The sequence below is a fragment of the Colletes gigas genome, unplaced genomic scaffold (assembly GCF_013123115.1).
Source record: "Colletes gigas isolate AHSC1104 unplaced genomic scaffold, ASM1312311v1 Colletes_gigas_Sc00011, whole genome shotgun sequence".
Classification (NCBI taxonomy): domain Eukaryota; kingdom Metazoa; phylum Arthropoda; class Insecta; order Hymenoptera; family Colletidae; genus Colletes; species Colletes gigas.
This window is the reverse complement of record NW_025106640.1, coordinates 4,799,489-4,811,291: the sequence shown is the minus strand read 5'-3', so window position 1 is coordinate 4,811,291 and position 11,803 is coordinate 4,799,489. Positions and strand designations below refer to the sequence as shown.

The window sequence follows — 11,803 nt, the reverse complement described above, 5'->3', positions numbered from 1 at the left end:
ACATTCTAAGTAAATGCTAATTTATGATAAAATATATAAGTAACGGTGATCACCAGTGGTGTACAATGTACTTGCTATTAGCAATAACAGTTACGGATAATTATTATACTTAAATACCTTGCATGCGTCATTAATATGCTCTACAATTGTTTCAATTATGTTCCCTGATCTTTGTATACAGTATCTCTACTAACTCTATCGAAATTATTATGGCGCTAGTGCGTATTCTGCGTATACATACTGTAAATTAAAATTCGACAGCGGGATATTTAAAAAATAATTGTACAAAATAATTTATTAATTATATATACACGATTATGAATTTAAACGCGAAACTATTATAGGATATGCTATACAATGAACAGTAATATATATTTCAATTGTGAGAGACTATCAATTAAACTACTTTTCTTTCTAAATTATTTTTATACGTTACTGTACAGACAGGGTTGCCATTTTAATAGACAAAGACACTCAATTATACGTATTCTTTCTACCTAGTGCCAAATCGGATTCTCGTAATGTTGTTATTTTTCGTTCAACATTGCTAGTACCTACTAAAGTCGATTGTCGTTTGTTAGTTTTTAGTTATATCTATTTAACAAGATTGTAAACAGTATTCCTGCATTCAATTGCAATGAAATAGTGTCCTTTATGTAACTTATTGTCTTAAATAACCGATTTGTAGCTCCTCCTTTATACACTGCACTTCATCTATATAATTACTTAGTTTATGGTTTGGCTTTTTTTTGGCTTTGTTTTTTGTACTACCTGGCTTCTGATAAATCTGACAATCTGGCAACCCTGCGTACAGGTGTAGCTGTCAATTTCGTTGGCAACGCAATTGGTTGTTTCGATTAAAAGACTAACGAATTTTCGTTAATTTCTTTATTTATTTAAAGAAATGTCAACTGTAGTTGAGAAAAAGGAGTATCTGATATTGCACGAATTAATGAAACATTTGAAATCAGAATCCAAAGAGGGAATTTCATCGTGTTTAGAACGGTTAAAAAATGAACCAAAATGCTGGAAGCAATTCGCAAAAGATGGAGGAATGGGCATCTTAGTAAATTTACTTCGTTTTCATAATTTGAAAATATTAAACATTACTCTGAGTATTTTAGCAAATGCATGTATGACTTCAGATGCAAGGCAAAAGGTATAAATGCACATAATGTTTCTACATATTTTAAATCTGTTGATATCCTTCGACTGGTTCAGTTGGATGGAGATAGAGCAATTTTTGTATAAACATTATTCACTTATAATTATGCAGTGTTAATTCACAGTAATATTACATGTATTGTATTCTAGGTCAGAGGTTCTAAAATAGCAAATAATGTAGTTTCTATAATAAAACATATTAAATTAGAAAATACTATACACTGCCGTGCGTGTAGATTAATTGGAAATTTATCTGAATGCGATTGGCATGCTAAATCATTATGCCAAGCTGGTGCAATCGAAGCTTTAGTTAATCTTTTACAATTAGATTTAAATATGCAAACCTATTTAATGGGTGTTAGAGCCATAAGGTATTTAAAAATAATAATTATTTGTATACCAACAATACTTATGTACTGCAGAATATTGTTTACTAATTTACAAGTTTCTTTTACAGAAATATTTGGAGTATGCATGAGAGTAGTAGAGAAAAAATTATAGAATCGGAAGTTATATTTAGAATTACGTGTTTGCTGGTAAGAGCAAAGGAAAAATCAGAAACAGACTCAAAATATGTAGAATTAGTAGAAACTTGTTTAAAAGCACTGTGTGCTTTTTTGGTCACGCTTGATCTTCGAGTAGGGCAACAAATACGAGGAGAAAAAGATACACAAGGCTATAAATGCATTATACAATGTTGTGATAAAAATAATAAGATGGCTGCTAAGTGTTTGTATCTTCTTTGCCATATAGCAGTATGTCGTCCTATTTTGGGAAATCTTGGTGCTGTTGAAACTTGTATTACACTCATTAACGATCGCTCGAAACGGTGTACAGAAATATTAGTCAGTTTATGTCTACTTTGTCGAGAAGCTATTAATCGTGCAAGAATTAGGATGGGATCTGGTTTAGAATTAATGTTATCTTTATTACAAGAAAGTGAAAGATTTCATGACACGATATTACATGCTCTTGCACAATTTGTTTATGATGGTCCAAGCATTGCAATATTGGTGAAACATGGTTTACTCGATGTTCTAGTATTCAGGTTAAGAAGAATGGTAACTCAAATAAGGAATGAAGAAATTGTTGCCTCTAAAAAGAGGGGGAATGATTCACCTCCTAACAGACAAACGGAATTTAAATACAATAAAATTAATTACGGACGGTATGTTCATCAAATTATTTTAAATTTAATGTTGCAAAAAACATGGATGAGACTATTTCTATTTTACAGATTTAGTTCCGATTACTATCGCGATGATTGGAGTCCGGGTAGTGCTACCAGCGTTTCCAGTTCACCTCCTAGTACACCACCTTTACCTTTTTATGATTCTACAGAAAATGATGAGAATGCGGAAGGCAATTACAGTCCAATTTGTAGCGATACAGAATTTATGGAAAACGAAGACGGTATATTAAACTACATGCATAATTTTCGTAAAATTTTAAAACGTACAAAAGTTATTCTTCTTATTCGTTTTGTTCATAAATTTTACTTTTTTTCTAGAACCTCAAGAAGAGGTAGAATCGCTAAAAAGTTATAAATCAGTAACTGTAGATGTAAAAGAAGTCCAAAACTGGGAGCATGGTTGTAAATCGTACACTTGCGTGTGGACACTAGTATTGTTAAGTCGATTAAGTCAGTCGAATCGGCCGATCGATAGACTGGCCGATCGTACAACTATCGAAGCTCTATCAAATTACATTAAATACGTCAAAGATCCAGAGGCGCCTAAAATTCTAGTTAAAATTACAAGGTAAGTGAAACAAACTCATTGTAGAAATGAAATTTGTATTAATTTAAATCTTTTTGTACAGGAATAGAGCATATTTAATGCCGTTGTTAAAGCAGGGCTTCATTTTCGTAGCGCAAACGTTATATGATTCGGAACAGTACACAAGGCATTTATGCACGCTAGCACAAGGAGCAATAAGGGAACTTAAATCTATACTACTTTATGGAGAAGAAACTCATAAATTAGTAATTGCAATTTCGATACCATTCTTGATTAAATCTCAGGACAATCTGGTATATCTGTTGAACGATTACGGTGGTATACCGTTAATATTTCGCGTGCTTTCCGATCGGCAACATAACCTTCACGAGCAGGCTATTTGGTCGATCTGTCGACTGGCGGACACTTTGCAGGTGCAGTCGGGTTTTATAGATAAGCTTCAAATTTCACACATCACCTCGACTGATTTTCCAAGAGTGTACGATAGCCATCCGAAACTTACGACGGTCACATTCGAATTGGACGATGGCACAACCATAGATGCTTGTAGGCACACGTTGTGCCAAAAGTCTGATGCATTTTCCGCCATGCTTGAAGGAAACTTTTCAGAATCTGGCAAAAAACGTGTCAAACTACGAAACACGTCGAAGGAGAGCCTGAACACGTTACTGTTAGTTATCAATGGAGCGAGTTTAGAAAATACGACCATTGAATTATTATTAGATGCCGCGTTATTAGCTGACAAGTTTCTTATGGACGATATATCGGACATCCTAACGAAAACCTTGCTCTCGAAGCTGAACTATACAAATTACGTTAGAGCGTGGAACTGGGCGAGAATAAACTCTTGCCACGAATTTAAGTCTTGCTGCGTAGAGAGCTTTCTTAAAGCTCCAATGACACAGTCTGAAAGAGTGCAAGCATTTCATAACTTTTCTACCAATGAAAGTTTCCATGAATTTTTAAACGACATAAGAGCAATCATTAACAACGTTTTGTTAACAATAAATTAATCCGATATAGTTGTGATATTAATAGTAGCGATATAGATGAATATTTGATCGTATAACCCACATTCTTACATGGGAGACACTTAATAAGACTCTTTTATTATAAAACCTTTTATTCATTATGTATTCCTATTATACTTATTGTGAATATATTTTAAAATATGGAATTGATGTATATTGATAATTATACATTTTATAGGTGTAATTTGATTAAAAAAATATATATTAAAACACTAATTATTGCGTATACCGTGGCGAAAGTATTTGTAATTAATTTGTTCGTTTTAAATGTATACGAGTAAAATATAGTAACAATCGAAGGAACAATAGAAATAATACGAATAAAATATTTACTTTCCTGTCAGTGTTCCCTTTCGTGTTCTATTTTGTCCCGTTTATTCTCTTCGAGTTAATTTCAACTTCAACGACTCCGACGGGACGGAAATCATGTGCAAAATTAGTTTCACCCGATCTTTATTTACACATTCTATCTTGAACGATTTGACCAGCTAGAACATTTTATATAAAAATGTATCGGCGATTAGTTAGAATATCTTGCATTAAAATATATTAATAATTAATGTATCCCTTGTTAAAGTTGTTTGTACCTCTGTCAAGGCGAGCGATATCTGTATTTCTGCGAGTTTTCGTCCTATGCAACTTCTTGCTCCGAAAGCAAACGGCAGGCTCGCGTGTGGGTTCAATACACCTTGGTAAGTGCCTTTTTCCGTTCTGAACCACCTTTCCGGTAGGAACTCATTTGGTCGTGAAAAATTTGCTGTGTCACGACCGCTCGAATAAATTGATAGCACGAGCAACTCCTACAACACAAAGTTGCACAACTTATTAATATGATTTTTTTTTTTTTCTATTTATACGATATGCTTATTCCGAATAGCGTAGTAACAAGTTCATTTACCCCTTTTTGCACAAAGTAATTACCGATCACGCTGTCTTCCGGCAAATATCGTGAGATAAATGGAGCAATAGGATATAGTCTCAGCGATTCTTTGATTATGCTTTTCAACAGGGGATCGCGCGGCAATTCATACTGTGGAACCTTCTTCAGATGTCGAAACAATTCTTCTTGTCTCTCGGGGTGATTACATATCAGCAACAATATCCATTGCAAAGTGGTCGCCGTCTATAATCCAGAATTAATAATCGATTAATTATTCTTAACTAATTGATCAATTAATTAAACGATTAAGTCGACCGTTAATTGTTCCGAGCATCATTAATTAAATTAATCGTCATTTTTCGTATCCCGTACCGTATCGCCAGCTGCTAAGATAAAATCAGTGACGATGCAAATTGCGTTCTCCTCCTGAATTCCTTCGTCGATCATCTTCTTCAACAAACCATCGCCGCCTAATCGAATCATTTCCGGTACCAGAACACGAACGATTTCGAAAGCTGTATCGGTACACGTAATGAATTTCGTCCAAACTGGTAATCGTAAATTCATCGCTATTTTAGCTGGCATTATGGATAATTTAGCCGAATATTCGAATATTTTGTGTAATATTTTCGCTAATCTTTCAAAGTCCCGTGATAATTGTTGCTTATACAAACACCAGGAAGGACCCATCAAAGCGGCCATCATTGCTGTCGATTAAAAATCATTTCTCATTTTTCTACGTTTTACAGTTCGTTAGCGAACAATTTCGAGGTATAATTTATTTTTACCCTCGATAGACCATTGATAAAGTTGAACCTGTAAGTTCGATATAATGACGTCGGTCTTGATTTGTTTCTGCCATTTCAATCGAAGACCCTTAGCAACCTCGTGACACGGCTCGGCTATTAAATTCATCGCATCCGGTACCAACATCACTTTATTTAATATTTTACGAAAATGAATCCATTCCTCTCCGTTCCTGTTCGAACGTAAGAATGTAGTCAAAATGCAGATGCTTTTAATATATGACAGCAATTTCTATTAGCTATTAATAAATACTTGAAAATTATTTACATGAAAAATAAACCGCGTCGACACTTCCGTATTTCGTTGTAAAGGGTCCAAGCTTCCGGTAGAAAGTGTTTGGGCGTCGATCCCTCTAGCCGGAATATTCTACGAAATTCATGGGGTGAATTGACGAACACCGCCGTGATTGGTCCGATCCGTTCCCTGTAAACCGGGCCCAGTTCCTTGTGCCTTCTGTTCACATATTCGTGCTGTTGTTTCACGCCGCCGGAAAACAGAAACGAGAAAAGCGTCCCGATGACAGGAAGCCCGCGCGGTTTCGGCGCTTCCTGTGCTATACTTCCGTTCGTTGCTGTCGCCGCCGTGCCGTAATTTCTGTCGTTCGATATCTCGCTGGTCTCTATCTTCGATCGAGATGCACCGTCGGGCGATTTCGAGATATCGGGCAGATCATCGATTCTCGGTGAACTTGACGCGCCTGCATAACCGCAACCGAACACGTGACAGTTCAACGACGTGACGTTGTTGCAGTGACCGTTCGATTTAATGGTATTTAAAACGTTTCGCGCTACGTTCATCTTTGTGCACGCGATTGACAGTTGGGTCTGTTTTACCTACTTTCGATCAGCACGAACGATCGAGGCGATAGCGTCGATTCGGGCGGCTGACGGGTTGTCTTACATCGACCGCACGTGTTGAATTCGAAACTTCTATTTGCGTACGTATCGTTTTTTCTTATTCAGAAGATGAACGTGACTTCATTCGAAGCGAAATCGTTGCGATCCTCGCGGGAACTTTCTGTTTTTATTCCCTCCCGCCATGCTTGGCAACCACACACTGGAGACCGATGACAGAGCTGGTGACAGTTTCGAGGATAAGCAGCCTGGATAATTCGTGCCTGTATGATTTAAATAATACGATATAGCACATTGCATTTAAACGTTTTAAAATACAATGTACCAGATACAATGTGTTTCAGATACAACTGTCCCTTCGGTGTGTTAAATGACAACCATTTTGAAATTGTCCATGTACCGAAATTACTTCGTAACAACGAGTCTTAGGAAGTATCGAATTATACGAATTCTGAAATTCACTGAAAATCACGGTTCGAGTTATACGCTGATTGCAGGACGGTTTACACGTGAGAATGATCGAATACCGTTTACTATGCCGTTATCTAGAAGCCGTTTACCCCTCCGCTGGAGATTTCCACTTTCTTCCACCGAGGATTCCTTCGCTTCTTGATTCACTGCGTTCTTATTTTCTACCGATTACAGTGCCGTCGCAATTAACATAATTACGATGCACCTTGTGTCAAATTCGACACGAAAATTTCCTTACGTTCTCTATCTTGCTTTGTACATTCGTGTACCTATTCGCCAGCGCTGTAAGCGAATTACAAATGGTATACGGCAATTGTAATGATAACGATCGACACGTTGACAGCCGCGGCATGCATATATGTATGATACAGCATTCGAATCCGAGTAACATTATACAGAAAACGAATGGGTGTCTGAGATTGTGCTCTCGGTAAAAATTTTTGAATAGATCGATCGAAACAAAGGTATCGAGTTAAGAGCATAAATAATAAAAAATAAACGTGTTAAGGGAATTTGTAATAACGTCCTTAGACGATCGATAATTTAACCATCGTGCACTATTCGTATTCACTGCACTCTTTGCATCGATCCTCTTCGTGTACACAAAATCCTTTGAAACGCAAATTATCGATACTATAGCGTGATCGTTATCTTTGTTGCAGCCGCTGCGAATGCGTTTAAAAATATCGTATATCGTTAAGGAATCGTGAAAAACAGCGCACCGTGGTATCAACGCCTCGGCGACAAATACACTAAATCATCGAATCGCAAGGATTACTCGAACCGCGCGAAACGCGTCGCTCAGCTGTTTAATTGTCGGCGAGCACTGATACTTTCTCACGGTCTGATCGTGGGTATCCCGGGACTAAAGCGTCGACCACTGCACACTGTTTAACAGTTTCGAAGATATTTAAATCTCCATCTGAAACTTCTTACACCGTGGTGGGGACCACACCAGAGATTCCAGGAATAAAGTATTACGAGGTGTATAAAACGTCGTTTGAACACGAAGACGATCCTGAGACTGACAATTTTACGCGCGTTATACCTGTTTTTACAACCACAACAGGATATTCGTAATATACATATAACTGTGGACGAAAGTATCCGCGCAATATGTAATTCGGTATAGAGACATTTGTAATTACTGAAATAATTATTCTTATATATCCTTGTCTGTACGGATATTTACTCGCAATATCTTATCCATATACAAAAATAGAATAGATAAGATAAAATTTGAAAAAACGTGTTTTACAACAATAATAACGATGTAATTACTTTATGGAGAATACGTTTCGTTTGTATCTTGTAGCCCATGTTAATGTTATTCCATTCTTTCAAAAGTTATCCTCTGTTGTTATAGTTTAACGCAGAACTCTGTGGCAATGTTTTCAAATATTCCGCGCGATGTATCTGGAGCCACAGTTTTGTTGAAAATGGAAATCAGGCGGTAAATTTAACTTTTCTTTACCCGTTTCTGTTGACTGTTTCATATACGATTATCGATATTTGATTTGTTTTTTTATCATTTAATTCTTTGGATTCCACCTGTATCGCTGCGGCGACGTAAACAATATTCACCACACTCTGAGAAAAATATGCAAGAAGCATCTCCATAAAAAAAATTATAAACGATTCTTTTGTGCGTGCTGCTGCTGGTAAACATCTCCCGGTATCTCAGTCCTATTTACCAATCCTAAAAAGCCTTTCTTTGAAACACAAACAGTTGCAATTTGCGTAGATAAAAGGACGAGATACTCTACTTGCAAAGTTGAATGTGAACAGAAGACTTTGAACAACCCGATAGCGTTTATAAATAATGCAGCTGATACTCCGGTCAGGGATAAATCTGATTTTGAATAACGTACTAGACACGGTTTACTTTGAAAAATAGAACAGTCGATAAAACCCGGTATATCGTATTTTTAAGTTGAATAAAGATTTATTCAAATATTAACGAGTAAATAAAACTTGTGTACCGAACAAAATGCTTGCACGGAAAAATGAATATTTATCGTGTTGTACCATTCTCATCGGAGACGAGAGATATCTGCTTAAGTTTATTTTCGTAACTACCTATATACAGGGTGTTCGGCCACCCCTGGGAAAAATTTTAATGGAAAATTAAACAATTTCAAATCGTTCTGAAAAAATTATATTCAGTTACAGGGGTCAATTACAAGCACTTTTGGTCATTAAATATACCCCCGAAATCCTACCTCCTTTCGAGAAAAAAATTCGAGAATGTGTGAAATTTTTCGACAAAATTAAAAAATTTCAAATCGTTCTGGAAAAATTATTTTCGGTTGCGGGGGTCAATTACAATCATTTTTGGTCATTAGACATACCCTCCAAATCCTACCCACTTTCGAGAAAAAAATTCGAGAATGTGTGAAATTTTTCGACAAAATTAAAAAATTTCAAATCGTTCTGGAAAAATTATTTTCGGTTGCGGGGGTCAATTACAATAATTTTTGGTCATTAGACATACCCTCCAAATCCTACCCACTTTCGAGAAAAAAATTCGAGAATGTGTGAAATTTTTCGACAAAATTAAAAAATTTCAAATCGTTCTGGAAAAATTATTTTCGGTTGCGGGGGTCAATTACGATTATTTTTGGTCATTAGACATGCTCCCGAAATCCTACCCACTTTCGAGAAAAAAATTCGAGAATGTGTGAAATTTTTCGACAAAATTAAAAAATTTCAAATCGTTCTGGAAAAATTATTTTCGGTTGCGGGGGTCAATTACGATTATTTTTGGTCATTAGACATACCCCCGAAATTCTACCCACTTTCTAGAAAAAAATTCAGTACTGGCGGAACTTTAAACGTTAATAACTTTTTAACGAAGCCTCCATCAACAAATTGGTTTTTTTTATTTTCGTCTTATTTTAGCCTCTAGAATTTCCCATTAAAATTTTTCCCAGGGGTGGCTGAACACCCTGTATAATTATGTATATCAAATTATTCATGATAAAAAAATAAAATACTTTCCACGTTGTTGCCAGAAGCTGAAACTTTTTTTTTCATACATCTCTGACTGTGCCATTCCTTATCATAAACGAACGATACACGAAGAATTTCTCAACACAAGGGATCGAAATCTTAACCTCTAGGCCAGTGTTTCTCAACTATCTTTGTCTCGTTCTCTTCAATTTTTGTTAATTTCGTTAATACTTTTCGCAATTCGCTCAAAAGTTTTTATTGTTCTTGGCCCTTCGAACGCTACAAAATAAAGACGTGGTAGTTGTAAAATTTGAATAAAATTGCGATACTTGTCGCGGTAATTGAACTTATTAAAACGGAAAAACGTCTGCAATGTTATCGTGGGAGTTAGTAAATACAATAATGCGATTAAACGGATCGCAATCGAAAACGTTTATTCGTTATTTATAAATAAAATTTGTCTCTGCCGAGCGCATTGTGTATCGTGAGGTCAAGGGATCGTCGCTAAAAAAATCGTGAAATGGAGTACGATGGGTTGAATATAAAGCAACTTGTTTACCAGAGACTGCAAAGCATGTCTCTGTGGTTCGGCGGAAGCTCTCTCTCTCTCTCTCTCTCTGGTCAACGACCGTAAAAAAATTCGCGTATTCAACGCGTTGCGACAGGACGCAGCGTTAAATTGCGGGCTGTATTGTGCTCCTCGGAAGCGGAAAGATTCTATGATAGTTTGCGCGTTCTGTAACGCGATCGGTTCACGTCAGCGTAAATGTGAATAACTAGAGAGAACGAAACAAGTGCGCCTCGATTTGAGAAATCGTTGATCGCGGGGAACTTGGAATTGGAACGAGGTCGTAATGGTACAGTAGCGAACGCTGCAAGATTTGAATGTCAAGGGAAACTCACGCTTCTGAACACGAAGATAGTACACGTGTCCTGTTCCGATGCTAATCGTTTAGAACGTATTTTTCGTTCGTCAACTACCAGATAGCTTTTTATAGTTTATGCTTATATAATGTAAGATAATCAAAGTCGATCGTTAGTGTTAAGTTTCGAGGTTAACACGTCTACGTGCGAATCATCGACTTTAGCAAAATCATTATTTCATATTTGATTTATTCGAACAAAGCGTTTTGGATACCCAGGTACCTTGATTATTGACACAAGTGTTAAGCTATATTTAATTCCGTTTGTTATCATCGAATTTTGTGCTGATTGAACACCGAAATTCATTGCAACTTCAGGTCGCATTAAATATACTCACAGTGCACCACACGGCAAACCGGTGCCCTTCCATTTACATACACTGATTCACATCCATGTATACGTGAGCTGTGCTTCGAATAGCTTCGGGAATTCGAGAGAGAACGTAAACGTGAGCCTTTCCTTCTCGCTCTCGAAATATCTTACATGATATACAGAGTTGCTATTATTAACAATTTTATCTGATATTTAAAGGTACTATTTTAAATTCGCAGCCATTAGCTCGGCCTATCCCGGGAGGAAGGTATCTAGAATACTTTCGTCGCGGGTAACACCGATTACCAGGTCTCACCACGAGGAGGTTGCTGCGACTGAAGACCCGAAGACGCAAATTGTTGACGCAAATTGGATTTCAACCGCTTCGGGAACGAGAAGGAAAGCCTTGTATTCGCCTTCTTTCTCAAATTCCCGAAACTGTCCGAAGCGCAAGTTCACGTACATGTAACTTTGGATCAATGAGCATTACACTTTGCACTACACAAAGATGCAAAGTCTAACCTTAATTAGCAACAAATTTCAAGCATTTGGTTTCATCTGGTATTTCTTAATTAGAAAATTTTTTTTTAAGAACAATAATTCATTGTATTAATTTACAATCGAGTGCAATGTATAATAATAGTCCCGAATTATAAAAGTAAAATTTCA

General features: G+C 36.5%; 2 protein-coding genes across 3 annotated transcripts; one reads left to right on the top strand and one right to left on the bottom strand.

Moving 5' to 3' along the window:
• The first annotated feature begins 820 nt into the window (after nucleotides 1-820).
• Nucleotides 821-4,261, top strand: LOC122398545 (armadillo repeat-containing protein 5). The gene is made up of 6 exons (XM_043398528.1): nucleotides 821-1,159; nucleotides 1,315-1,535; nucleotides 1,622-2,332; nucleotides 2,402-2,577; nucleotides 2,675-2,924; nucleotides 2,986-4,261. Exons 1-6 carry the CDS (start codon nucleotides 905-907, stop codon nucleotides 3,914-3,916), a joined length of 2,544 nt encoding a protein of 847 aa, XP_043254463.1. The 5' UTR covers nucleotides 821-904; the 3' UTR covers nucleotides 3,917-4,261.
• Nucleotides 4,262-4,302: 41 nt separating this feature from the next.
• Nucleotides 4,303-6,894, bottom strand: LOC122398546 (cytochrome P450 315a1, mitochondrial). Of its 2 annotated transcripts, XM_043398529.1 has the most exons (6): nucleotides 5,889-6,894; nucleotides 5,603-5,793; nucleotides 5,187-5,521; nucleotides 4,833-5,057; nucleotides 4,522-4,734; nucleotides 4,303-4,422 (listed from the first exon to the last, which is right to left on the bottom strand). In XM_043398529.1, the coding sequence occupies exons 1-6, from the start codon at nucleotides 6,416-6,418 to the stop codon at nucleotides 4,309-4,311; spliced, it is 1,608 nt and encodes a 535-aa protein (XP_043254464.1). In that variant the 5' UTR covers nucleotides 6,419-6,894; the 3' UTR covers nucleotides 4,303-4,308. The 2 variants fall into 2 exon arrangements, with proteins under 2 accessions (XP_043254464.1, XP_043254465.1); XM_043398530.1 differs by lacking the exon at nucleotides 4,303-4,422 and having other exon boundaries at nucleotides 4,548-4,734; nucleotides 4,856-5,057.
• Nucleotides 6,895-11,803: the final 4,909 nt, after the last annotated feature.

Coding starts and splice junctions, on each gene's coding strand:
- LOC122398545 (XM_043398528.1), top strand. CDS start 905: ATGTCAACTGTAGTTGAGAAAAAGGAGTATCTGATATTGCACGAATTA. Junction 1,536..1,621: donor ATGGGTGTTAGAGCCATAAG/GTATTTAAAAAT, acceptor TTTCTTTTACAG/AAATATTTGGAGTATGCATG. Junction 2,333..2,401: donor AATAAAATTAATTACGGACG/GTATGTTCATCA, acceptor TCTATTTTACAG/ATTTAGTTCCGATTACTATC.
- LOC122398546 (XM_043398529.1), bottom strand. CDS start 6,418: ATGAACGTAGCGCGAAACGTTTTAAATACCATTAAATCGAACGGTCAC. Junction 4,735..4,832: donor ATTACTTTGTGCAAAAAGGG/GTAAATGAACTT, acceptor TTTGTGTTGTAG/GAGTTGCTCGTGCTATCAAT. Junction 4,423..4,521: donor TATCGCTCGCCTTGACAGAG/GTACAAACAACT, acceptor AAAATGTTCTAG/CTGGTCAAATCGTTCAAGAT.